This window comes from Sceloporus undulatus, chromosome 5 (genome assembly GCF_019175285.1).
Source record: "Sceloporus undulatus isolate JIND9_A2432 ecotype Alabama chromosome 5, SceUnd_v1.1, whole genome shotgun sequence".
NCBI classification, from domain to species: Eukaryota; Metazoa; Chordata; class Lepidosauria; order Squamata; family Phrynosomatidae; genus Sceloporus; species Sceloporus undulatus.
In genome coordinates this window covers 96,173,625-96,199,416 of record NC_056526.1, presented here as the reverse complement: position 1 = coordinate 96,199,416, position 25,792 = coordinate 96,173,625, and the positions used below count along the sequence as shown (strand labels likewise).

Here is a 25,792-nt window from a genome sequence, read left to right as displayed (position 1 = left end):
ATCCAGCATCAATTACTTTCTTTTAATCCCTTTATTTTATAGTGTAAGAAATGCAATCCAGAACATAAGGACAACCAAAACAGCTTGCTTCCAGGGAGCACTTTTTAAAGAACAATTATTATTTAACCTAGCAGCCACAGCATCTGAACTGCATTTTGGTACTAGATTTTCTCATCTGGTCCTATACTGGTGTAGTCCTATACTCCTACATATGGGCTACCAATTTGTCAATATAATTTCCCATGCTTTATTGAAAGATGTAAATCATATCAAAGCCCAATAACTTGGGATTATTAGTGTTAGAAAGCATTAAACATGGTTAATCTAGTTTTCTAATACATAAATAACATTTCACAGTATTAATATAATAAGCAAGATTCAATTTCTTTTCACTGGAATATTAATGCAAAACTCCTGGTTTAAAAAAGGAAGAGACCAGTGAAGGTGAACATCCAATCATAAACCTAAATGGGAAGTCCATCCCAGACTGAAACATCTAACTGTGTTTGGCAACTACTATTGGCAACAAGAGCATTTTCTTTGGGGCCTGCCATGGCCCTTCCCTCACTCAAAGCAAGTTCATTTAAGCCACCTCAAACCTTCTGTTTAACTGCTTCTTAAGGAAAGAGATCCCTCCCAAATATCCATGTAGTTCCACCTGTTTTTCTGCCGACCTAGAACTTTACCGCATTAAAGTTGAAACAGTCCTGCAGTGTTCCAAACCGGACCGTTCTTGGGGCAGGAGGCGGCGGGGAATGCATTTTACTGCACAGTGGAAACGCCGCCGCCGGCAAGTGTTCTCAGCCCGTTCCGGAAGTGTTCCAAAGGGACCGACTTTTGGGAACGCTTGAGAAGCATTCCCGAAAATCAGCCCTGTGGAACACTTCCAGAACGGGATGGGGACGCTCGGTGGCAGCATTCCCGCTGTGCTGTAAAATGCGTTCCCCGCTGGCTCCCGTCCCCAGAACGGTCTAATTTGGAATGCTGCAGGACTGTTCCAACTTTAATGCGGTAAAGTTCCTAGTCTCAAAACTGGCCCCAACTTTTCTGCAGACCTAGTCTCAAAACTAGCCCCAAGCGTTAAGTGTATTAAGTGATTAACACACAGGCTCAAAACAGAGTCTCTGTGTTAGTCACTTAAGTCCTTATTCCCAGTATGCAAGTACAATTGGGCTTGGCAGCTGTCAGCACAGGATTAGAACACAACTGTAGCCCTGCACATGTTTGCTGAGACTCCCAATCTTGCAGCCAGGAGTTGGAGAGTTATTATTGCAGTCCAAAAACATCTGTGGGGCCATACTTATCCACCCCTATATTTCTATTTCCTGTGGTTGAAATTTAGATGAAAATTCTTTATAGTGGGGAGAAATCTATCTTTTTTCCTTGTTTATATCCATAAAATTGGTTTAGCAAAATCAAAGTTAAGAACATTTATAGCTTTTCTGTTTTCAATAATTTAGAGTTAAGCATGTTCTAAATGTAAGAACCTAAAATAGATCTTGCTAGATTGATAAATTATGTTTAATAACAATATTATTATGGCAGAGGTAAAAAGCTACAAATATAGACAGACAAAAAGTAACACATTATATTTGCCACAAACATACATAAACAAGCATATTAAACAAGCTTGTACAACAGTTATGATTTCTTCTTCTTTTCTTCTTTAAACTTTCAGATAGGGACAAACTGTTAAAATTTACATCCTTGAGCAGAATTTGAGATGTGAATTTAAAGATTATTTCAGTAAGCTCTACAGTGTTGCTTTTCTTGCACTTACTAGTTTGGTGAAATAATTTCTTTTGCAGTCAGTCAGAAAATTGTAGTCAGAAAACCACAAACAAACAGTAATCACTTCTACATGAAAGCAACAGACTAGGCTACTTGCCTCAGCAGGATTTAACTTGGACTCCAGATCTGACTTGTCAAAGCTATCCACTTTGGCAATCTTCTCACCTGCAGGAAAAACATTGTAAAAATTAAAAAAATGTTTAATCCCTATCATCATTTTTGAGCAAGTGCATAAACTGGCAACTTCCTCTGAATTGTATAAACTCGAGTTTTCACTTTCAGTACACTACATCACTTTAACTTCTATGACAATCTAGATAAACATTAATGAATATACTGCTGCTAGAGCTTGTTTCATCCTTTGCTGTATCTTGATCATGGAGTTTCTATAATGAGGCACTAGTTCTGTTCAGTAATCAAAATTTGAATAGTCAGTCAGCTATCACTGTGCTGCTACAGCAAGGTGCCAACTTTCCAGCTGAAGGGGAAGTGCTGAACTGCAGCTGTTGACTAAAAGCCATCTCACCAAGATTCCTTATACTTTTGTAGCATGGTTGTAGGAGGGCGCCAGCACATATCTTGCATACAGAGCCTAAGAGATAGAAGGGCACTGCATCCCTCCCTTCTGCAAAAGAGGAGGAGAGAGAAAAAGGAACTTTTTGCTGTGCTACAGAATTTCAGTGGCATGCTTGCACAGCAGATAGCAAATGAGGCCCTGAAAACAGGAGAATGTGGCCCATATGCTGCCCACCTGTTCTTAAAAAAAGTACAACAATAATATATTTACTTTTCTAGTAATTCATTAGACTGTGTCCCAGAATACTAAGTGATCTGTTCACCAGAGGGCAATCTTTTTAGAAGAATGGCTTTGCCACAGGCTACACAAGAAGTCACACTCCATTTTCCAGGGTGCTTTCTGCTTGTAATAGCAATCAGCCACAGAGCTGTGCCAACAGAAACTGACCAAAGATAGTAGGAGGTGCATCCTATTCTGAACACCTAGCCAAGTTTTTCTTTCTAAGAATCTTATACCTTGTGGACTGAGAACACTACTAAGTGTCTGGTTCACTAGCCAGAGAAAGTAAGGTAAAACATTTAAAGATGGTAACAGAGACATAAGAAACCTATAAAGAGATGAAGTCAGGGTTTCATGTACCAATTTCAGTATTTTTGGCAGAATAGAAATAGCATGTCATCTGTGCACATCTTGCTCAAGAATTATCCCTAAGTGAAGTATAAGCATTTTTGGAAGCAATTTAAGACACAGGTTTGCGGGGGTGGAGTTTTGCTGTTATGAGATAATTCAACATAGGAATAATTTGATTTGTATATCCTTTCTGGTTTAAGATTGCATTTTAATCTTCAATTTTTTTTAAAGAAATCTAAAGCCAACAAATGCTCATACTTATCAATGGAACATGTACAAAAGAAAATGCTGGTGGGCTACAAGCCATTCTGGAAAATTTAGAATAGAGAATCGACATTACCTTTTTCATGTACACCATCCAGTGAAGGTTCCTGAGAGTTAGTACCAACTTCAGGTTTTTCTTCTGACTCCTAGGAAAGGATTTAAAAGATTAAAAATATTCAAATCGGTCATACTGAGAGAAGGGTGTTGGCATCTAATACGACTTTAAAACTGACACCATAAATACTGACAGAACAACAAAGATCAACTAATCACTAACAAATTTGTTACAGCATGAACTGTCATGGGTACATTAAGCATTATCAAGATTTCAGGTATACACAGAGTACACATCTGAGTATGCTGCAGACAGTGAGGTCTGAGGAAAATTAAATGCAGAAAGTACTGACAGGGACAATTACATTATTATTGCAAAGAATTGTACGGCATCTTTAAGACTTAGATTATATCATGAATTCTCATCTACTAAAAGCCTATGCTATACTACGTTTGCCAATCTTACATATGCTAGAGTACCACACAACTCTTTGTTATTTTGCTATAGACTAACATGGCTATCCTTCAGAAAATTATTTATTTATTTATTTATTTATTTAATGGATTTATATTCTGCCTTTTCCCCACAATAAGATTCAAGGCAGCTATATTATTATATTAATAAATTCTATTATTAAGACAAATCATTCACAGAACTGTTGCCACTGAAATACATCTCGGCACTAGGTAAGCCAATTAACATGTGCAGTGTGTTCCATTATTTTGATTGAAACCTCTGGTAGTAAAATTGAAATGTCCCACGAAACTGTAACTCAGTAGTCTCTTACTCTAATCTTCTTCTGATGTCAGTGAGGAATGTGGAAAACTGAAACTAAAAGGTTTACTATGCACATTTAAATTCAAGATTAATTGTGTGCACTCTGCATAACACAAACAGGAAAACATAAGACTATTTGTGCCAGTTTTGTTACTAACCTTTTAAAGCCACTCTGAGAGCCTGACTGAAAAGCAGGATAAAAATAAAAGCATGCCCTTGAAATAAAGCTATTTATTTATTTATTATACCCTGCTCTTCAACCATGAAGGTTCCCAGAGCAGCTAGCAATTAGTTAATTTGACAGTTCCCTACCATCAGGTCTCACAATCTAAATAAAACACCACACACAAGCAAAAGAGGATGGTGGGAAAAGAATTAAGTTCAGTGGTTCCTGATTGTTCTTCCCACTTGAAGGCTGAAGCAATGGCAACTGGAACATGGAGAGATGGGGCCCTCACCAGTGACTGGGACCCAGGAATGATGGAGCTGTGCCTGGTTGCCATTCAGCAGTGGCAGATGGAATATGAAGAAAGGGCTCTCATCAGCTCCTGGGGCCTAGGCATGATAGAAGTGTGCCTGGTTGTTATCCTTTTCTCTCCATGGCAAGTGCACAAAGAACTTTTGGAATTTATAATAGCTGAAAACCACCGGGGAAAAGGGTATCTCAGAAGAAGAAGTTCTATAGAATGAGGCAACACATACCTGATTTGTCATCTTCCATGCATTAGCAATAAAAATGGCCAATCACATGGAACACGTGAAGTACCCTTAACTAAAATGCCACAACTTAGCCACAAAAATGTGTGGCAATTATTTAAAAAAATTAAACTAGTGTACTAATATGGGCACCCAAGCAAATGCAAAATTTTATGGTGTAGAAAGGTAGCAGACTGTATTAATTCTACTTCAAACCCAGGCCACCATCTTCACTTTATTTATTTTTTATCTTGCCTTTCTGCTGTCATAGGACTCAAGGAAGATCATAACATGGAATAAAACAGACTAGGAGAAAAGCCTAATTATAAAAAAAGTAAAAGAAAAATTGCTATATTAAAATACATAACTCTAAAACAGAATAAAATCATTTGTCCTGAGGTGCTCATGGAAATGACGGGCAGGGATAGATTACTAGAGCAACAGTTAAGAAAGACTCAGGATGAACCTGACCAAGCATGGGTTAAATCCCATTTTAGAATTTATTTTGCAGCAGTGAGGGTTGCAGAAAGATTATTATTTGATGCCTCTATTACGTCAGATCAATCTCATCAGCATAGCTGTTCCAATGATAATAATTTCTCACCTGCCTCTCCCCATGGATTGAGGCAGAAAACAACAACAATTAACCGACACACCACATCAGTTAAAGGATATGCATACAATTTAAAATGACAAGATATACACATATTAAAACAATCCTCATTTAAAATCCATCACTTAAATTTTTTTAGACCAATTTCCATCCTGGCCAATTGGATGGTGCAGGTTGGAAATGCTTATGTGAAAGAGAGCTATGTTCCAACCTCTCTTAAAGAAGTATTTATAAAATCTTGATTGAAAAAGCCTTTATTGGACCCCATTTCCCTAGGTAACTATCGTTCGGTCTCTAATCTCCCCCTAGAGTGAGTAGTGTCAACAGAACTCCAGGGTTTATTTGATGCAGTGAGATTATCTGGACTCATTCCAATCTTGGTTCAGGCCTGGTTGTGGGACAGAAACAGGTCATCTTGGTGTATGACCTACACCAGGAGTTGGACAGGGTGAATGAGGCCCTATTGGTCCTCCTATATATTTCAGTGGCATTTAATAACATTAACCATGATAACCTTCTGGGTTGTTTAGCTGATAGGGGAACTGTTATTTAGCCTTTTGACCATCATCTCATGGATTTCCACAGGAGTTAATACTGTCCCCTATGCTTTTCAACATCTACATCAGTGATTCCCAAACTCTGGTCCTCTAGGTGTCTTGGACTTCAGCTCCCAGAAGCCTCAGCCAATTTGGCCAATGGTCTGGAATGGTCTGGGAGCTGAAGTCTATGACATCTGGAAGGCCAGAGTCTGGGAATCAGTTATCTACAAGAACAAGGTCATCTGGATGTTTGGTGTCATCTGGGGTTGAATGTCATCAGTGTGCTGATTATATATTTACAACTGATGCTAAAAAGGTTGTGGTGGCACTGAATCATTGTCTGGATGTAGAGAAGGATGTGGATGAACACACTGATGCTTAATCCAGACAAAATAGAAGTGCTACTGGTCAGTAGGAAAACCAACCTGAGGTTGAGATCATAGCTTGTTCTAGATCAGGTTTGTAGCTTGGGGGTGCTCTTGGACCCATTGCTATTCTTGGAAAGCCAGATTGCTGCAGTGGCCAGGAAGGCAACCTTTCTAGACTGTCCAATTTGACAAGTGCACCAAACTGGACCACAACAACTTGACTTTTCTCATTTTTTATGAAGTACAGCTGCCATTTACACATCCCACCCATTAGAAAGTACTTCAGTAAATCACATAATTGAAAATAGATGAACAAATACCGTATTAATGTTTGGTTTGGCTTCCAAAATACTCCTCGTATTTCATTTCCCTTACCAGACCTTGACATGTGGGAAATGATCGGCAAAATATTTTAAATATTTTCCTGAACTATTTTCAGAAGTAATAAGTTGTATTAAAATCACACACAAACCCTTCTCTGAATCAGCTTCGTCTAAAATCCAAATCTACCTAAAATTGTAACTACTGAATGAAATAAGAGCATCTAAATAATGTGAACTACCTGAATCACTTTCCTCCACAGCAGGATGTTTGGCTGTTTCTGGCATGAAGCATTCTTCTTTCTGATCAAGATTTTCTGCCTGTGGCTTGAGGTGGAGAGCAGAGCAAAGAATGTAAGATTTTTTTCTGGACCAGATTATGTCCAACAAATCCAGCACTGGCATTCTGAACAGCAACTGAACAGCCACAGGCTTCAGGATGAACTGAAGCAGAGCATGAAATTGAACAGCTCTCCACTTTTGGCTGTCCCTCATAGTCTGGTCTTCAGAGGTATAATGTCTCTAACTTTGGAAGCTTCATATAGTATCAAGTTTTGACAGACCAATCTAATATGAACATCCTTAAGACTATCTGGTTACAATTTGTAGTGTAGCTGAAAATCTTTCATTTGATTTTCATCTGCTGAGTTAAAAACGCTATTGCTGTTTAAGAAAGGGGCCTGTTACAGACTGCCAAAATAAAGCTGCTTCGGGTCTCTTGGAGGTATGCTATTTAAATGATGCATGGGTCCTAAGATCCAGAGGTCGCGGCAAAGCAACACTCCATTCCTAAGGACTGGAGTGCAGCTTTGGTGCAGCTTCTGGATTCTTAGGATGCATGCATCATTTAAACAGCATCCTCCAAAGAGACCTGAAGCAGCTTTATTTTGGCAGTCGTAACAGGCCAGGGTTTGTTTTTAAAAATTGATCCTTTTCAGTAAAGTTGAATATAAAAGAAGCAAAGCAAAGAGATACAAACGTAATGACTTCCTTTAAGAACCTTGTCTTTCTCCTGTTTCTGTTATGACCAAATTTATCTGAATTTCAGTGGCTAATACACAAATGTAGAAACACAAGAAAGAAAAACCTATTACTTTCATGCTCAAAGTTACTCATACATTATCTTAATTTGTACAATGTTCCTATCATTTTTTCTGCCAGGCTGAGAAACCTCAGGCGCTTGAGTTCAACCTTGTCCTCCTGGGGTTCTCCAATTGCCCTGCCCCTTTGTGTTAGAGTAATATGTCTTTAAATATTTGATTGACAGATGATACGTATTCTGTGAGACAGTCACTGACTGCTGAGTCATGAGCTCATGGCATTATGCAAGGTTGCTATAGGATTGCATCATGTTATGTGGCACTGAACGATGACTCACAGCCAATACTCTATATAAATGGACGAGGAGATCAGTCACATTTTCTGTTGTCAGTTGTGAGCTATTGTTGAAGCGGCAGGCTGTTGTTGTGAGCTAGTCTGGATCAGTTTGGAGCTGGAGAGGAAATGATGGGAGTTAAATGGAAGTCAGAGAGGAATGTATAGATGTATAATATTGTACACTTTGCAACCTGAAGATAAAAGCCTCCAGAACTCTAGATGAATCAACTGTCTGTGAGTTTTTCTTTTTTAAGTGTGAAAAATGGTCAGTGTACTGCCAATAACAATAGCTGTGGGTTCTTGCTTTTGTTGTGGCTGTAGCTGGGTGATTTTTCTCCAGACTGTGCCAGGAGTTTAGGCCTTTATGCCACCTATATAGGCCTTTCTCTTCCTGTCCATTCCCTCTCTCCCATTTTTCTCTCTGGACACTTTCCTCATAAAACAACCTGTATGTACATAACGCTTCACAATGTTCAAAGTTGGACACACTCTGTTTGTCAATTATGGGCAAAGCCATGCACTCCAACACTCATAAGCACACACTAGCTCTCTCATAAGGTGTTCCTCATAGCAGGTGCAGTTGTTGATAAGGTGCACCATGTCTCTAGAGATATGCCATCTGACTGCAAGGCACTGGATGCAAGAGGCTGACACTGAATCAATTGGAATTAAGGTACCAGAACTATAAAGCAAGGTTTCAGATTAGGAGTATACAGAATTTTCACCTCCCCCCTCCCAAAGTTGGTGCTTTGCAGTGTCAGCATCTCTGGATACAACTTTTTCCACTCTTCCTGCTGTTTGGTGATCTCAAAGACTCTTGCAGCAACTTTTCCTAATCCTTTATAATGAGCTGTCTTTTTAAAGAATCCCTTCTTTTAATTGGAAACATTGTAATTGTGATTTCAGTTGCCACTTAGCGACTGAAGGTGACACTGCAGACTGAAATATAATTTAATTGGGTTATAAATTAAGTATATTTAATTGCATTATAAATTTATAAATGGATTTAAAAAACAAAATAGCCTCTATGTACATATATGTATGGCCTTTTAGGATACATGATGCATTTCAGGTGTCTAGTTTACGTGCACACACACAAGCCTTTATCATTCTGGGTATATCATATGCTATGTTTTGGTAATGAAGAGTGATAGAAAATATCTGTAGCTTCACCCAAAGGTGAAACAAACTGCACAAACATACGTGCAGAGGGAGCCGGTAGGCATGGCACCTCTGAACTCCAAGTAAGTGAATGTGGAACAATGTCTGTGTGAGGTGTGTGTATGTATGTGTAAGAACAGTTGAGAAATTATTTACTCATCCTTTTATATACAGAAAGAAATTTGGTTCAAGCAGAACTGAAATGCTCTCACTTAAAAATTGAAAAATAAACTACACTATTTGTTCAATATCCCTATTATTTCAGAGGAAACGCCTGTGACATAACACAGATGGCAAGATACATGTCAGCAATGTCTGCTGTTTCCCCTTCCTTTACATTTATCTTGAAGAAAAAAATTGCTAAGGTAAAAACTGTGGACAGACTGAGTAGTGGTTATGTGGCTTGTGGGCAAGAAAGATCACTAGCTTACTTCCTTTCTTACCACCACTGTTCTTGACAACACTGGTTCCACATATCACCACAACAACATTCCCTCTAGGAACAGAAACAGCAAAGAGCTTTTCAGCTTTCTTCTGCTCAGCATGTATAACAGCACAGGATCTGGAAGGAACACCAGTTGCTCACTCCCAGATATAGACATGCAAAGAGGCCCTTGGGGTGGAAGGTTCATGCTTAGCACCAGGCAGGAAGCCTGTGGCTCCCAGCTGCTTATTTCAACTTTAAATGTTTAAAATTCCAATTTACTGGAACTTCCTATTGTAAACTTGGAATCTAACTAGCTACTGGTATTATTCCAATTCATCCTTGTGAAGAAAATGTTCATTAAAAACCATTTAAACTGTGTACATGCTTTCTTTTATTGTGACTACTTTAGGATACAAGAGAGAATCTTTCACTTTTTAAATACACTGTCAGGCACTGTGTTAGATGTTAGTTGCTCAAACAGCAAGAGGGTGTTTACATTCCTTTCAGTCTTGGACTATGAAACTCTCCGTCTGCTGTGAACTCTCAGCTATGACAGAAGACATTATTCTCTCTTAAACAACTTCCTTTACCTAGCTTGGATCATATAAAAAACAAAAAACAAAGAGGGATTGTTCTAAAAAACATCTAATGGAAAAAGAATTACAGATTTGACACTAGTATGTATTATTATAGAAAGAGTTCCTTGTAAATATGTGGCATTGTGAAAGTTATAAAAATTCTTTTTGAGAGAAAACCCATCAAATTGGGGCCCAAAACCACTTATTTAAAATGCAATTAAGCTTAGCAAATTCATAGGATAAAAAGGAATAGCGTGTTCAGAGTAGCCCAAATATTTGGTGGTAGCTATTGGAGATGCTGTGGTAGAAGAGAGATGCTGCTGGAATCAAGGGGAAGAGGTAGCTTCTGTTTCTATATCTGCTTGCTCACATATACTCAGCTCAGAGCTTAGAAAAGTTAGTTCTTTGGGGTAAATGTTGGTGGGGGATTCTGGAAACTGTAGTCCAAAGAATAACTTTTCCAAACTCTGATTCAGCCAAACTTGGCTTATGGGTCAGGCATCAGTAAGGCAGTTAGGTTTAAAACAAGCTTGGCTGTTGTTCACAACGACCTCTCCACTCAGGTCAGCAGAGGGAGATCAGCTAGCATTTTTTTCATTGCTAATAAGTCATATACAGTCCAAATGCAGATTAGGATTTCAGTCTGTATTTCTAAAGTGTGCTTAGCTTTTGAGATTTCTTAATACACTAAATGTTACAGAATAATGGACATTGTGGATCATATATTTAATATAGTTATATATTAAATGATTATACCTTTAATTATACCTAAGGTCCTAGAACGGTGAATTATTGCAATCAGAATAATGAACTTACCTTTAGGAATCTCTTCTGTCTGACTCTTGGCACAGAGATGTTCCTTTATGTGATTTCTACATCTTAGGTCCTATATAGGAAAGGAAAGAAAATACTTTCAGGATTATCAATATCCAGGTCTGTGGACAGCTTGTGTCCTACTAGAATCATGGAACTATATTGAAAAATAAAAGGGATTGTATCAATACTAACACCAGAGAAATGAACTGTTGCTGAATGGCAGCTTAATGAATGCCTTTTGTTTCTAAATAAATGACTTACCACAGTGTAAGAGAGATCCAATAACTTAATTTCTATAAATGAAACTAGTATCAGTTAAGTAAAACTTTTTCTGCATCATATCCAACACACTGGAAGCAGATTTTTTGAAGAAGCAGTAATTTTTTTCCTCCTTTCCCAAGCCCTTTCAACTCTCTTCACCCTAAATGTGCTCTGTACAACCACGTAGAACAGATTTCAGGGACAGGAACCTTTGACAGACATTGCTGGGGGATTTCAAAGGCAGACACTAGTTGGATATATCCCTCAAAAATTGCTAGGGCATGTTCAGTTTGGTAAACAATCCAGTGTGTAGCTGTATGCGTTAAAAATCATGATTATTATACAGGCATAGCAATGCCCCTACAAATAATTTCAATACATTAACATTTGCCTGAACTGTCTGAAATTTGGTGCAGACAAAAAAATTCCATATTCTCACCTAACTTCAGATAATTATTTTCAAGAACGTGGACTATTCAACTTTTTCCAGCTGTTTATGGCCATTTTTGTCCAGACACTGTACTGTATTTTAATTTTCAGTTTCTGATACTTCTCCTGTCATTATTTAGGACACAAGAGTATGAAAAATAAATGTTTGAGCTGCCATGAATCTGCATCCTAATGTGCACATTACATTGTCAAAAGTGGCACTGAAACGGTAACTACAAGTGGATTAGAAATTCAGGGGCACTCTTCTATAGAGAAAGGCCCCAGGGCCAGGCTGGGGAGCTAAGTAGGCTTGACTTTCCCCCTCAAAGCTATGCTAATCATGATTCTGACATAGCCATCATAGTTACTCTAATGACATCTGTACAACATCTTTGCAAGCACTCAAAAACTCCATGGAAAAGGTGGGATACAATGTATTTCCCCCAACCTTGCCCTCCGGGCCAGTCTAACACATTTTGTTGTCTAAGGGTGGGAAATCCTAACAGCTTCCCCACACTAAAAAGTTATAAGCAAGGCAGGAGACCCACAAGATACAATCTAGATTCTAGTATAAGGTTCCCTAAAGCAAGTTTCACTAAGTAAGCAGGAATTGAGCAAGAACATTATTGGGCAGCTCGTTCATTTCACAATGAGGCCTACATAGGAGACCTTCCCAAGAGACAGTCAGCATAATTTAAGTATCCTTCTAGTAGACAAGAGAGATATTAACACACAGAATCACCTCTTCAAAAATCGTCCAATCATGTGCAAACTAGAAGCCAAACCCTCCCCCAGCAAATCTGTCTACACTAAATTACATCTCAATGGCTACAACTAATAGCTATACTTCACAATTAGACTGAGTTAATATGAATGTGACAGTGATCTTGGTACATTTTAAAAGTTCCACTTTCAAAACTTCCGTGTTAAATCCTTCATGCAACATCTTCTATAACATTTACACAACGGTTTTTCCCTGAATAAGTCCAACAATATATATCAAAGTATTTCAAAATTGTGATGAATAAAATATTTCAAAACATGTGAATACCTCCTCATCAATTTTCTCCTTTTTCATTTCTTCCCGCTCTTCGGCTGCAACTGGAAGCATCTCCTTGTCTAATGAGTAATTAAAACATATAATGATCACATATGTTCCATCTTGCAGTTTCATACTATAGATTTCACTGAATATAGCAGTTTTATTAAATTGAATTCTTTGAATTCTTGATCAATATTCAAGACTGTCATTGTACTAGTGCAAATGATGTTGACCTCATTGCCACCTAGTTCTGTATGTTTCATCAGATAGGTCTACAATGCTGTTTCCAGTAGCTCAAACAGATGCACACCTAGGGGACATCTGAACAACTGTACTGCTTGTGCAACTGGAAAAGCCACCATCAAACTAGATTAATACCTTTTTTTGGAGAAACTAACACAAATCTATCTTTCCTTTCCTTTTGAATAATACTTTGATCACATAGAAAAGAAAAGCTAAAGTGACTCAGGTTTGAAACAGATGGTCCGAAAAGGGTGGATTGGGGCTGCCCTGGAGCAGGTCACCTTGGGGCTGTGGCAACCACATGCCATGGCCCAAATCCACCCTGACGCCAGCCCAAATAGGAGCGGAAAAGATTCACTACTATTTGGGCTGGTAAAGGGATGACTTCTGGGCACACTGGCACCGTGCAAAACACCTGGAGTGTTTTGAAGCCTCTTCCTTATAATCAGCCAGGGCAGCTTCTGGACATCTTGGGGGCATGCAGCCACACTTGCAAGCCACCTGAAAAGTAACTTTACTGGGCCATCTGTTTCAGCACTCAAATTTTATGAATTAATGAAAAGTGAATCAAAAGTCAAACACAGACTTTTTCTAAACTTTGGTGTTAAATAAAAACAAAACTTCAGTTTGCTTAGGAAGAAGAGTCTGGATTTAAGCATGCTTGCCGATTAATCCTGCACATGCTTACTTAGACAAGAGGCTGACTAAATGGAGTTAGGATTACACAGCATGTCCTAGTAATATATATTCAGCCTATTATTTTCAATGAGACTTCTGAGTAACCAAATCCCAGGATTCAAGCTGCAAGCTTGATTATACTCATTTATGTCTATGTAGCAGAGTTGGATTTTCTGAATGTTATAAACTAATCCATCTGATCTCGTCTCATCCTGTCTCTAACTCTTCATCAACATTTGAGTGTGAAATATGCATTATGGAAGGAATATGATGTTTAACTGGCTAGTTCTCTGTAAATTTATGCCACTTTATGACCACATTATGAACTGTAGGTATTTGCTTACAATACTTAGAGCATCATTACCTTGATTAGTAAGAGAACATATAAACAAAAATTTACATAATTGATTCATTATTTATTGTCACAATTCACACAATAATTTTAATATCCAGCCTTTCCAGACTGCTTGCCGTTCCCTTTTTATTAAAAAATGCAGTTAACTGTCTGTCAAAATTCAGTTGAATCTATGGGGTATTTAACCCCAATAGAAATTGGTTAGTGCCATAAGAACATGATGCATTTTGTGACCCCCTCCCAATGTGAATTCCAGTATCCCTTTTACCTCAGATGAGGTTCATCTACTGATTTTAAGAGCTCAGCACTTTTGCTCCACAACACTGAAGTGGCATGGAACACCTGGTATCAAAAACACTGCATTTGCCAGCAAAGAAAGCACTCCATTGACAAAACAATGACATTTGTTGGGATAATTTTTCTTTTATCTGCAAAAACCCTACATATGACAAGTGGCTGAAGTTTGGATAAACTGTTTCAAGATGGGAGGGAAAAGTGAGGAAATTGTTCAGGTGCAGAATGTAATTGTGGTAGATTGTAATATTATTCCCTGGTGCAAGAGGATTAAGGGATGCATCATTTCTTTCAAACCTGCTTTTGTTCACCTGCATTCGCCTCCATTTTCCCTTCCCAAACTCTCCTAGTTGATTTAATGAAATTTAATTAATTTGATTTAATCTCAAATTAAAATTCGAATATTACACAACAGAGGACTTGATCTGTATTACTATCCTTTAACCTCTCTTAACTTTTTTTACTGCCTGTGAATCTTAAATTGCAATATTAACTTAATACAGTCGCACCTTCTGATTCGCAAGGGATCCATTCCGCCCTCCCCATGAATCGGGAAAATCGTTAATATTTGAGCCCCATTGTAAACAATGGGGGAGGCCTCCGGCGTGCACACTATTATGTCCCTTGCGGCTTGCCATCCGCGAAAGACCAAGGGATGCAAATGGCAAGACCATGAATCGGGAGGGATGGCTGTACTTGTTAAGTTGTTCTGGAATGTGAACATATTAAGCAATATGGATTTATCTGAGTTAAAAGTGCTTTCCCTTCTTATGAGCCTCATTTTCAAATACACAGATTACAAACCAAAACCAAACCAAACCAAACCCAAAAATCCAACCCATGTTTGTGTACTGTGAACAGTCTGACAAGCAATTCTCCATTTTCTTAAGGCTACAATACCCTTAGAGTGAGAGCAAGCATGGCATAGTGGTTTGAGTGTTGGACTACAACTCTGGAGAAAAGGGTTTGCATCCTGGCTTAGCCATGCAAACCCCTGGGTGACCTTAGGCAAATCATACTCTCTCACCCTCAGACAATGGATTTGGCAAACCTCCTCTGAAGGAACATGCCAAGAAAACCCCATGATAGGCGTGCCATAGGGTTGTAATAAATCAGAAATGACTTGAAGGCATGCAATAACAATACCCTCTACTACTTTATGCTGCTGCAGTTCAAATTTAAAAATGCTAGCTAGGGTGTTCCTTTAAAGTTTTCTATTATTTCGGATCTAGACATCTGAAGATGCACTCCCTCGGAGGGTGATAGAGTCTCCTTCCTTGGAGGTCTTTAAACAGAGGCTGGATGGCCATCTGTCAGGGATGCTTTGATTTGGATTTCCTGCATGGCAGGGGGTTGGACTGGATGGCCCTAGTGGTCTCTTCCAACTCTACGATTCTATGATTCTAAAAATCAACTATCTATAGAAAAAGATCTTGCACAGAGATATTCCTCTGGTTGCCTCTAGTATCTGAGAAAGGCAGCTGTGCAGGAGGGCCTTTTGACTGTGCACTTCATCTTGGGAGCTCTTCACCAGGGAGATTCACCTAACATCTACAACAATCTTTCAGAGACCAGACTTTTGTATTTTCTTGGGTTTTTAATCTCTGCTGTATTTCTACTTTGCTGATGACTTTAATCTCTGTATTTTATTGGCTACTACCAATTACCCTAAAATTTTCAACTAAAGGATGGTATAGAAGCATTTTAAAGGAGAAAAATGAGGGTTTTCATCCTGCCTACTGTGTGAACCGCTACGCTTAATAACTTATAGTTGTTTATTTCAGCTGAGGTTTCCACTTAATGTATCTTTATATATCACCCGCTCTTTATATTTCAAGGATGGACAACACACAGCCCACCCATACAGCAAAGTCTACTTCAAAACAAGGAGGAAATGTTCATTTTAAAAGGGTTCCCCCCCAGCAACTGTAAAACAAAAACAACAAAACAGACAAAAACAAACCCTGTTTGAAACAAGCATTTCCTAACCACCCTACTACTAGAAATTGTTGTGAAGATTGTTGTGCCTCCTAAAATTCAGTAACCAGGCAGCAGGGGGTCCAGCCTGTTTCAGGAGTGCAAGATCCAGCAAAGTTGTCCACCTTGATATAGCTGATGGGCTCCAAGACACTTGATCATATTAACTGTTTCCAAAGTCTAAATTTCAGACTCATGTCATAAATTTCTGATATCTCATGACAACCCACTAAGAAAAGGAAAGGAATCATACCGTTATTATCCCCTGTAGTCCTTTGAGAAAATGCTTCTGGCTCATGATGCTCATCCACTTCAGCATTTTTGTTGGCCAAACTATATTGACGGTTATCAAGCACTCTTCTGTCCTCAGAATTTTGTCCCAGTTCAGAAAGTAATGACACTGAACATTTCTTGCTGGATGACTCCCTTGTTTCAGCAAGGTCAGTTTTTAATGTTGGCTTCAGATTAACATCATCCATTACTACATTCTCATTTCCTTTTCCTTTTTCCTGTGGGGTATGAGATGGACTTGAAGGTCCTTCAAGGAGTTGACTGCTTTCTTGGGTTCCATTTTCATGCATGCAGGCTTCCAGGGATGATTCATCACTGACCAAGGAGTCCAAACAAAGATCTGCCCCAACACTAATAGATTTCTCTGTATCTGCAGGCATTTCTAGGCTTTCTGTGTTGCTGTTCTTAGATGGGGCTGATTCTTCCAAAGCACCATCAGGCTCCATTTTATGTAACTTTTGGGTTTCTCTGTGAAGCACAGCTGAAGAGGTCTCATTGTTTTCTGGAGTTGACAACATGCTGTATTCAGATTCTTTGGCACACATGGCAATTTTCCTATCACTCTCTATTTCTATGCTTGCAAAGGAAAGTGGAGTTTCTTCTGAGGCAGCAAGTACAGATTCCTCTGAGGTAGCAATGGTGGATACACTGTCACATTCTGCCATTGTTCTGACCAAGACCTTTGCACTGTTTCCTGGATTTTCTGTACTCAAGGTAGCCAAGTGCTGATCAGGTTTAGTGTTATCACTCATGAATTCATGGGTTTCACATTTTGTTTTCTCTACAGACAAAGTTGTTGCATTTTGGTTGGTTTTCTCTGTACTTTGAACAAGTAACTCAGACTTTTGGGTTCCTACTTCCTGAACAGCCTTGCATTCTTTTGTTCCATCCACAATACCTTCATTTCTCTCTTTAGCTTCAAACTGTACTAAACTAACTTTAATGGCTTGGTCACATCCTTCTGTTGTAGTAATGGTGGAAATCTCAAGCTTTCCATCTTCACTAGGCACCTGATTTACATCATCTGTTTTTGTAGCAAACACAGAAGTCTCATAATGTTCTGTTGAACTTGTTGAGATCACAGCTGCATCAGAAGATTGTTCTAATCTTAAGGCAAAATGTTGAACATCAACTTCAGTGCCTTCTTGGGAAATGGGAATCTCTGTCTCTTCAACAATGCTTGTGGAAATTACAGAACACTCATCTCTTTCTTCTCTGCCATCAACTGCATGGCTTTCACTAGATGCTCCAGTAGACACTATGGGCTTGGAAATGGTATTTACTTCTCCACTTGTGGTTGTTTCTGAAGATCTAATAGTAACAAGGAGATTCGTGCCATCTCCCATTGTTAAGCTTGGCATAGGAGCTTCAAACTCTTCCAAAATACTTGTAGGGCCCTTATTTGATTTAACAGCAGGTCCGTGACTCATACATTCAACAGCTGTACTAGGCATGGGAGTGCTGAAATCTTCTGCATCTATCAGGCATGTGGTTTTCTCAGTGTTTTCAAATTCATGTGATGATGTCTGCTCACTACAATGTTCAGTGGAACAGTGCACAGGAGATGGGCATACTTTGACCACACTTGTTGAGATTGTCTCACCTTCATCTTTATTATCTTGCTTAGCAGATGTTGGAAGAGTGGTCACTTTCTTAGAGACAATCTCAAACAGGCTTTCACATTTCCCACCATCTAAATAAGATGTGGAACTCTCACTGTTTTCTTCTCCAGCTGACAGTTCACCTACACTTTCAGTGTTTGACGTTGCACTGATTGCATCACATTCAAATTTCTCATTAAGTAGAGACTCTTCTTTTTCTGTGACGGAGGCCATAATATTTTCATTGTCTGTACCAGCGCTGGTGGTACTACTCTCAACCACCCCCTTTGTACTGTTGCTGATATCATTAATCCTCATTTTTCTCTCTAAACCTGTCATGCTGCCAGCAGGAACTTTATCTGCATTTGAGGTAAGCTCACCCAACCCTGCTCCAGCCTGGCTTGCAGCTTGGCAGACAGAGGCTGTAGCTTCAACACAAACAAGCACCCTTTCATTTTCATCTGTTCCTGTACATGTCAAAGTATGTTCTGTTTCCTCATTGCCTCTTCCTGTACTAGTAACAAAATTTTCTCCTTCTTCATCATCTTCTTTTGCACCTGTGCTGGTCACACAACGTTCATCATCATAAGAGCCTCGACTAAACTCAAGGACACTTTTTTCAGCTCTAGCTTCTGTACTGAATGTAAGACGTTTATATTTTTCTTCTGTGTCTGAAGCTGCTGCAAAACCTTCATTGCTGTCCTCCAAGCCAGTGCAAGCAGACACAGTTTCAGGGTCATCCTCAGCTGTTATGCCTGTACTGGTGACAGCACTCTCACCATTAATGATGTCTTCACTTTTGTCAGCATGTGGGCCAGCTGCCACATGGTTGTTGCTTTCAGCAAATACTCCAGTTACAACACTCTCTTCCTGTGAGTCTGTACCAGTCACTGAACACACAGCAGAACAAACACTTGGTCTTTCTGTACCTGTACATGTCACAGCACCCTCTGCTCCTTTAACTTGCTCAGTTCCTGTTGCATTATTTTGATATTCACCTGGATTTTCACTTAACATAGATCCATCCCGAGCTTCAGTACCTGCACTGGTTACAGCACCATCACTTTCACCAGTGCAGGTAGCAGCATTGTCAAAAGTGCTTGTCCCACCACTGACAGAAGCCATACATCTTTCTTCAGAGCCAGCACTGGTTACAGCATCATCTTTCTCTTCGGATGTAAAACTATTCATACTCTGATCAAGTTCAATTCCACTTTCATTGATCAATTGTTTAGTACCTTCTTCTACATAATTCACAATGCATTCAGCACTCTCTTCCTCTTTTGTAATGGTGGAGGAACTTTCACACACTGGAAGACTTTCAGTAACACTGCTGCTTTCTTCAGCTGCTGTGACAGTACACTCACCAAAGCACTTTTCTGATTCAAAATGGACATCTTCCGTATTTTTGGCCCAAGTCAAACCTTCATCTGCTTCTATACTTGTAGAGCCCAGAGTAGTCTTACTCTTTTCTTCTGAACAAGTAATGGTGGCATCACCTTCTCTTTGCAAATCTGAAATAGCTTCTTCTCCTAGCCTTCCTTCAGTGCTAGTGGCATTCACTGCACTTCCAACAGCTCTCTCTGTGCTTGTTCCTATAACAAGTGTATCAGTTTCCATGCTGCTGCAGGTACTAATGCAACTGCCACCTCCTACACTGCTGCCTACTATATTGTTTTCACCTTGTGATCTTATATCATCACCTCTTCCTTCTGCTTCACTCATTATTGCAGAAACTTTATTTATATTTTCAGGAACATTTTCAGGTATTGACCCTGAAGATAATTCTATCACAGCACCAGTACTATGATTTCCCTTTGTTTCTCCTTTCCCTTCTGTAGCACCATCACTGTTTCTTGCAGAAGGACCTTCATCTGAATTTTTCTTGCCTTCCTCCAGCCTGGTTTTGGCAACTTTGTCTGCACTTACATGTGCAACCTGAATAGCTGGTTCAGTAAGACTGTCATTCTGTATAGTATGAGTCAATGAACTTTCAATTCTTTTTTCTACAACAGCTTCTTGAATGCTTGTTAGAAGACATACATTCTCTCCAGGTGCTTGTATGCAACTTAGGTGAATCTTGTCATCTCTGTTTATAATATCCATGCTAGTGCTATCACCATCTTTTGTGTTACTACTGGGTCCAATGTTATCCTTCTGTTCCATTTTAATAGTATCTATTTGATGGTCTTTAGTAGTATCTTTAACACAGGGGCTATCCAAATTAAAAGATTCCTCTTTAGATGTACTGGTCAAAGGCACTGTGACATCTCCAAGATCTTTATCTATAGATTTCTGATGGATATCATCTTCTCTAGGGGATGTCTTTGTTGGAAGACTGCTTCCTTCACTTAGACTAATAGTATTTTTAACATTCTTTGGAGTGTGAACATCCTCAGTTATTTTTTGGAACTGTAGCTTGGCATCATCCTCAGGAGATACATCAAGCAAAACGTTATTACTTGTTTCATTCTTAGCAATCGCATGATTCTCCTGCTGTTCACTGGATCCAGCATTCTTTGAAGTTTGTTTGAAGGCATCGTTGGGTGTATTGATTTCTTTTGTAGAAAAAAGTTCCTTTTGTTTGGGATTACTGACACTTGAAAGAGAAGACTTAGATAGTTCTTTAGTATGCAAAGTTTTATTCAGCTCATATGTCAAATTATGATGCATTTGGTCTTTGGCTGTACTTTTAAATTTAGTTGCTTGTAGAGAGTTGTTATTTTCTCCTTCAATTTGATGATGTACATTACCATGTCTTTGTTCTGACTTAACCTCCACTGGCTCTTGACTTTGTTTTGAATGTATTGAGTGTCCACCAGTCGAACCAGTTTTTTGAAGGGCTGAGAAAGAAGAGATGAGTTTTTCCCCTCCGATATTTATATCATGGGCTGATACACTTCCCTTTCTGTTTTCACTAGATATTCTTTTAGTAGGCCTTTTATCAGGGAGCAGACTATTTTCTTGCATCTTTGTATGAGTGTCTGTTTGCTTAACACTTCTGTCATCTGGTTTGTCTTCATCTTCCCTCTTTTTTGTCTCCTTACAACTGTGCTTCAGACCTCTGCTTTTGTGACTTTCTGTTGATAATTTCCTTTCTAGCTTGACACTGCCCAAATCTTTATCACTCTTCGTTTTCTCTTTTACACATGATTTTTCTCCTGACTGTAACTTAACTCTATGACTAGAATCTTTCTGGGAACTACTAACAGAATGTGCTCCATTTTCAACTTCCAATTCTACTGAATTTTCATCTAAGATTTTAATTTCAGTTTTGGCTTTCCACTGCTTATCTAGGTCACTCTCTTCTGTATTCTTATCTTTGTCCAATTTCTGGCTGGATTCCTGCTTAGGGGAATTGTCTTGCTGTTCATTTTCAGGTACTTTGATTACTTTGCTATGACTCTTGGACTTGGATTTTAATGAGAACCTTTCTTCCAAGCCACTCTTTGATTTTCGCCTGTCTTTGTGTATACTGTCACTTTGCTTTGAACTGTTATCTACATTACTGGATTCTGTATCATGCTTATCTTCAGAGTAACTTTCACTCTTCCTTGATGTTGCAGAACCATGCTGCTTTGATATACTTTGAGATTCTTTTTGTGGCCTAGAATCACTTGACAATCTTTTGGATTTGTGTTCTCCTCTCAATTTATCTGTGGAAATTTGTCTGTCTTTTCTGCTATTCTCCTTGCGTGAATTCTCTTCAGTTTTGGAAGCATGTTCAGAAATACTTTTCACATCTTTGCTGTTTGCAGATGTTTTCCTTTCACTTCTGTGCTTGTTCTTCCTTTCAGCTTTATCATCTGACAAAGTTTTCAACAGCTGATTATGTTTCTGGGCATTCTCTTCATTTTTTAGGCCTCTCTCAGATGGCAAATATTCTACTTCTTCAGCTGTTTTATGAACACCATCTCCTTTATATTTATGCTTTATTAAAGATTTATCTTCAGAAATGTTTCTGTCTTTTTCATTTTTGTCTTTTGATGATCTAGCCTCTTTCTTGGGTACACATTTAACATTCTGAGTTTCAGAATCATCCTTTTTAATATGTTTTTCATTTTTAAGTACATTTTTCTGTTTCTGAGTTTCTTCCTGGTTAGACTCTGCCCTGTCAGACTGAGGTTTGGTATCCCGGAGTTCACCATCTTGCTGTACTCCCTCCATTTGGAGAGTGTTAGATGATTTTCTTTTGTGTTCTTTTTCTATTTTGGAATCACTTCTATTTTCATCAGCTGAATGCACTGACTCGGGAAGTCTTCTAACAAGTTTACTTCCTTCATTTTTCCCTTGGCTGGCCTTCACTTCTTTTGACTTTTCACTGCTCTGCAAGAAAAATGAAACTGATTGTTAAGTGATGTCTTTGTGCAAATTCTGCACATTCTATCTATACCCTGAGATGGATTCAGAGTTGTGAGTTCTACTCAATAGAGTTCTGTCACTGCTAGTGGAAGGGAGTGATTTCCTCTGATTGCTGCTGCTGCAGCCACCAATTCCACTTGCAATACTGTTCCTGAGGGCTAGATGGCCTGCTGAAACAGCAGCCCACAAAGACAAAACTGAATCAGAGGAAATCATTGCCCCAACACAGCCACATGGGTCTGGGAACTGCATTGTTTCCACTACCATCTGGATCCTTGTAGATTGCACTTTTGATTTTGTGGAAAGGGATTTGCAGACTTAACAAGGTAAGAACAGCTATTTTCCTTTTTTTAAAACCTAAGAATTGTACCCCTAATGCAGTTTGATAACTGCAATTCTCTGATTTTCTAAGGATAAAATTTTGCAGTCGGGATCATCTGGGGCTCCAGGAATTGCACAAAAGTGCCCCATGGGCCAGAGGATTCTTATCCCTGTCCTAAGGGAGAGTCTCTGCTGAGTTCCAGTTCCCTCTTCAAAGAGAAGAAGTCTTTGCAGTGGAGTTTGTCTTAATCTAACACACTTCCAGGTGTTTTGGACTTCATCTCCCAGAATCCCAAACTATTGGCCAAGGTGGCTGGGGCTTCTGGAAGATGAAGTCCAAAACATCTGGAGGGTCAGAGTTTGGACATCACTGATATACAATTGTGAAATGACTCCCTTGCAACTCCTCCTCTTCCTCAGCCACACAGGACCATGTGAATGAAGTCACAGAGTACAACCCAAAAGGGAATTGAACAAAAGATCAAATTTTTTGAGCCTTTTAAAGGCCAAATATGACCTCAGTCCTTTGCTGAAACAAGATCTTTCTATATTTTTGGTAAAAAAGCTTGGGAGTTGTCTTTGGTTTTGATTGTCTCAATCTGCCAGGCCTAAACTAGCTGCTAATTGGCTTGCCTTGACCAGACTTATCAGTAACTTGATTGAGGTCCAAAACACACTGCAGCAACATTCCAGTTTGAGGCCGCTTGAGCTGTTCTCGCTCAGTGCCAGGGAATTCTGAGAATTGTAGTTTATTGTGGCATGAGACGGAGAAGGCTAAACATCTCACAAAACTACAGTTCCCAGAATTCCCTAGCATTGATCCAGAGCAGTTAAAGCGGTCTTGAACTGTGTTGGACCTGACTTCTACGTTAGTTAATTGCCTGGATCTAAATGATTGAACCTGATCTACTTTGCCTAAGATGCTTTATTTCACCCAGATGAATTTGACTTAAACTGCCTCTTTCATGATGGATTCTAAGTGCAAGTAAGCAGAATAAATTCCTACTTTAATAAGAAAATTTCATAACTGCATCTGTCAGTTGTTATCATTTTCTTTCCTATAATAGTTTTATTTTTTAAAAAAACCTGTTACATAATACTGCTAAATATGATAAATAAATAAACAGAGCAATCCAGAAAAATAATTATAATGTATGGAACTACATTGCTGGTCAAGGGTCTTTGCAACTGACAAAACGCAAGCCAATCTAACATTAGCATACTGCTACAGTTATTAATATCTTTCAAAACTGGACTTACTTCATTTATCTTCTGAGACTCTCCAAGATCTTCCTCTGGTTGTTCATGTTTTTTCTTCCTACTTTCTTCATCGTATCTGAAACATTTCAAGATTGTAGCAATTAAGGCTAATGATTTTCAACAATTTACTACCATTAAATAAAATTGAATTTGAAATAGGCACAATGCCCGCACCATTCTTTTAACATAGAAGATCAAAGATTTTTGGCTTTTATTAGTTCACTTGTCTACTCAAGAGTTCCCTATGGTCCACTTTTATGGTCATCTGGGCTTCTGAGGCTGTGGATCACAATACAGCCTGATAGTCAAGTCAATATTAACTATTTTGCACCTTGAGCACTGGGCTATTCAAGATATGTATTTATATTCAGGACATCTTCAAGCACTTTTATATTCAATATTTTATATTCCATAGAAAAGTTGACAGGTAGACAATTAATAGCACAACATATACTTATTATTATAAGGTATGTTTCAGTATCTTTCTCAATGTAGTACAATACTTTAATTTTAGCACATTATGCATTTCAGCAAACAGACATTATTTTCTTTTTGTCCTAACTCTTACCCAGTTTTTATCAAGCATATAAGAAATGTATATAAATTTATCTTTATATAAGAAATTACTCTAGCATTGCAGCAAGACAAGGCAAAAGATATCTGCAGCTTAGTCTTTACAGCAGAAGCGGCCAAGAGCAATGAAACCTGGTGGCTGTTATAGTTGTGTTACAGTATGTCTCTGAATTCTCCCTATGCGTAAGTACCAAAATTCCTGTTAACTTCTTTCCTGTGGAAGATTCTCTAATACTTAGTTTTAGAGTTCACTGATTCTGATTTATTAACATCTGGTGACTTCTGGGGGTGGGGAGAAGGAAGGCAACCATTCCATCTCCTTCCACCTACCCATTGGTGGGAGTGAGCAAGGGAACATGTGCGCTTGCCCTCCTCCCCCTGCCTTCTCAAGTGAGCAAACACACACTCTTCATCCTCATATACGAGAGTCCCATCCCCTCAACTGTGCATGTGACACATAAGGGAACACATGCATGGCCAAGCCCAGCCACCCTGACATTTTTATTTCCTCCCAGTGACACCAGTGTTATCAACGTCCCTGTTAAAAATGGCATAGAACTGCAGTGGAGGCAGTGGAAAATACAGTAATTTGCAAATAGTGCAGAGGGATGACTGTATATCCAAAAATGTAACCTTGGTAACAACAGCATTTGCCTGTTTTTACTTTAGAGGTCTGGAGTAGATCAACAATAACTCTTAACATAATCTACTAATAACTTTTTAAAATACATTGTCATAATTTGCAGAAAGCATATGGATTCAACTTAGGAATTAAGATGGCATCTGATACGTTTACTGATTAAGCTGCTCTTCCACTACAACATAATAAAGCTAGAACAAAAATGAGAAGTACAGTACCTATATATACAGTGCCTCTATATGACAAAACAACAGAAGTTCTTGCTTGTGCATAACAGAACATTCCTATTTGTAGGTTAAAAGGCTCTGACCGTGGGAACAGGATGGTCAAGTTAAAAGCTACACCCTAGAAAGCAGAACTACCATCACTATCCATGATGGTTAAATAAAAAAAATGACTGTTAAAAATACAAAAATACAAGTAATTAAACAAGTGCCACCTGAAGTACACGCAGACCAGTGTCACACAGTACAGCAGACAGAATTTGATCTTGTTTGCCAAAGAAAATAATCTAGCATGAAGTAATAGACAGCAGA

The 25,792-nt window shown here is 38.8% G+C and overlaps 1 protein-coding gene across 1 annotated transcript in view; it reads right to left on the bottom strand.

Moving 5' to 3' along the window:
• The window catches only part of BOD1L1 (biorientation of chromosomes in cell division 1 like 1), a 64,177-nt gene that overhangs the window by 14,395 nt on the left and 23,990 nt on the right, over positions 1–25,792 (bottom strand). The window contains 9 exon segments of the mRNA XM_042469639.1: positions 1,889–1,956; positions 3,279–3,348; positions 6,571–6,601; positions 6,761–6,897; positions 7,566–7,621; positions 10,930–10,999; positions 12,671–12,738; positions 16,462–22,426; positions 24,044–24,119. Of these exon segments, the coding sequence (XP_042325573.1) occupies positions 1,889–1,956; positions 3,279–3,348; positions 6,571–6,601; positions 6,761–6,897; positions 7,566–7,621; positions 10,930–10,999; positions 12,671–12,738; positions 16,462–22,426; positions 24,044–24,119 (6,541 nt within the window).